This window comes from Phytophthora infestans, genomic scaffold (assembly GCF_000142945.1).
Source record: "Phytophthora infestans T30-4 supercont1.1327 genomic scaffold, whole genome shotgun sequence".
In the NCBI taxonomy this organism is placed as follows: Eukaryota; Oomycota; class Peronosporomycetes; order Peronosporales; family Peronosporaceae; genus Phytophthora; species Phytophthora infestans.
Window position 1 is genome coordinate 125 of NW_003302644.1, and position 2509 is coordinate 2633.

The window sequence follows — 2509 nt, forward strand, 5'->3', positions numbered from 1 at the left end:
TCTTTTCTGCTTCTTAGTGATAAAAGATGGTCGCAAATATTTGGTAGAACCCGGTAAAAGCTCATTTTCTATAAGACCTCGATGTCCACATCATCTAGAGTATTTGAAAACATGACCCGCTTTTTTGTCATTTCGAAAGTGACAATAATATCCAAAGGCCTTCACCCAAAAAACAAGTAACCCGTATTTTGACAAAACATCAAGAAGCCATGCATGGACGCATTAAGAGCGTGGAGCGCGAGAAGGAGCAGCACAAGACGGATGCCCAGCACCAGGAGGAGCTCTCCAAGGTGCGCATGTACCACGAGGTGGCAGGTAAAGTCCTAGACATGAAGCGCCAGCAGCTCTACGAGCCGAGCGTCCTGCCGCTGACCAGCCACCTATTGCTACTCAACCCCGAGTTCCACGTGGTCTCGAGCTACCGCCGCCAAGCCATTGACGCGCTAGCTCAAAAAGCCGAGAACCGAGGCCGAAATGTTGACTATGGCCAAAACGGAGCTCAGACTAACGCTGGTACATTCGATTTTCAGCGTACTTTACGTTTAAACGCGGATATTAACACTATAAAAACGTTGCAGGACGCACTGCAACCCAAGCCGTAGTCTGCGTGGTTTCAGCGCCAATGGATCATTGACCGAGGACTGAGCGACGTGCGACAAGCTGCTGAATCTCGGTAAAATCAAGTTGTTTTAACGTTTTACTTTTGGTTTTACTTTACTAAACTCTGTTTTTAACTAGACGAACGCAATTTCTACAGTTGTAACTACCGTCGACATGTGTCAAACTAGCGGCTGGCCTTCACCACGCAGAAAATCGAGCAGAATTTCTCCAACTACTCGGCTCTACATCACCGCAGCATTACTCTACCAGAACCGTTATCTGCCGACGTGTTATTTGATGAGATCTGTAACGCGCAAGCAGATAAGGCCGGTCAGCTTGCAAGGGCTCACAGCAGATACCATGCGCTAATTATTATATGAAACGCGCTACGCTCTGTAGGTGCGTCAGCATTATTGACAGCGCCATAGTCAGTTTACCGTATGTGCGGCTCCAAGCCTCGTACCGTCAGCCAGCTTACAAAATACAAAGATGGGTAGGAAAATGGGGGCCTAAAAGGGCATATATTCCAATTACTTGCTCTTCTGCTGCTTCTTTCGCTCAATGTACCTGACGTTTCGGGCGGTCAGCTTGCGAGGGCGTGTACCTGACGTTTCGGGCGGTCAGCTTGCGAGGGCGGCTGTGTCTATTTTTCTTCTTGAGGTACCAGTCAGGACCCATCGCCTTCTTGACATTCACCAGGCTTTCCTGGCGGCGCACTTCGGCCGAATCAGGTGGTGGGGGCTTTTCCTCCCAGAACTCAACCGCTATTGGGCCGTTCTCGCAGGCAATACAGTGTCGCACGCTGCCCCATCCGCTGAATGTACGGAACGCGTAGCCGTACTGCAGCTTCCCGCAGCAGACGCAGCGCGCCCGGGCATTCGTCGTAGACCGCTGCGGGTTCAGCAGAAGCGGGTCAATCTTCGCCTTGCATTGCTTGCACGTAGGGCCCACCATTTTGCAAACTGTGAGTAAGTAAGCAACATATATTATTTTAACCAATTACTTGCGTCCAAATATTAGCCAATAGCACGGTACTGTAAGGCTGGGTTGTTATTATTAGGCAAAATATTAAAATGCTTTAAAATATTACTATTTGGCTTTGCTTTAATAATATTATTATCAGATTTACAAACAAATACATACTTTACATGCGATAAAAGTGACTAAAAACACTATGTACCGTGCGCGCATGCATTCGTCGAGTGCTTTGCACGGGAGCAGATAGCGCAATGACCGTGCAGCCGCGCGCTTTCATTGCACGGTGGCAATGGTGAGTGCCAGGCGAAGTAAAAAATATATATATTCGCAAAGTCCCTACAAAAAGCGCTGGTCGTGAGCCTACTTTAATATTAAAAAAAAATACTTTCGTCATCAGAAAGGCTGTGGAAAATAGCATCGCCGAGTTCTTACAAAATACTGGTCTGTGAAGTCTACATTAATAATAATAAATATCTCTATTTACAGAGCTCTTAGAAAAAAAGGTGGTTACTGTGCCCGATTTGCAGTACATACGACAGGTTTTGCGCTGCTGAATGCAATAATCAAGTATCTGCTGGCTGTTTGCAACCAATCGATGCGTTTCGTGCTCGGCAGAAATGTTTACCTTACGTCCAATCGCGAGGGCGAGAGGCGGTCTGATCGTGCGACAGATCCAGTCAGTGGCACAGGTCGGCAGGTATTGCCCAATCAGGGCGCGAGTTAATTGCGTCACGCTTTTGGATATATTTGTAATTTTGGCATAGTTAAGTCGAGTCAGAAAAGTAGGCGCGGTCGGTACGATGGGACGAAAATATATTAGACAGGCCGGGTGTAGCCATGCGAAAAGGCAGGAAAAAGCAGCAAGAAAGGAACCGGACGGACATAGTGACAGACGGACGGACAGGCTGCAAGTTTAGGTGGCGGGAAATTT

The 2509-nt window shown here is 47.6% G+C and overlaps 1 protein-coding gene across 1 annotated transcript; it reads left to right on the forward strand.

Annotated features, from left to right (window-relative positions):
* Nucleotides 1–209: 209 nt before the first annotated feature.
* Nucleotides 210–788, forward strand: PITG_22132 (uncharacterized protein; the record flags this gene model as incomplete). The annotated part of the gene is made up of 2 exons (XM_002894672.1): nt 210–513; nt 739–788. 2 exons carry the CDS (start codon nt 210–212, stop codon nt 786–788), a joined length of 354 nt encoding a protein of 117 aa, XP_002894718.1.
* Between the last annotated feature and the right edge of the window lie 1721 nt (nt 789–2509).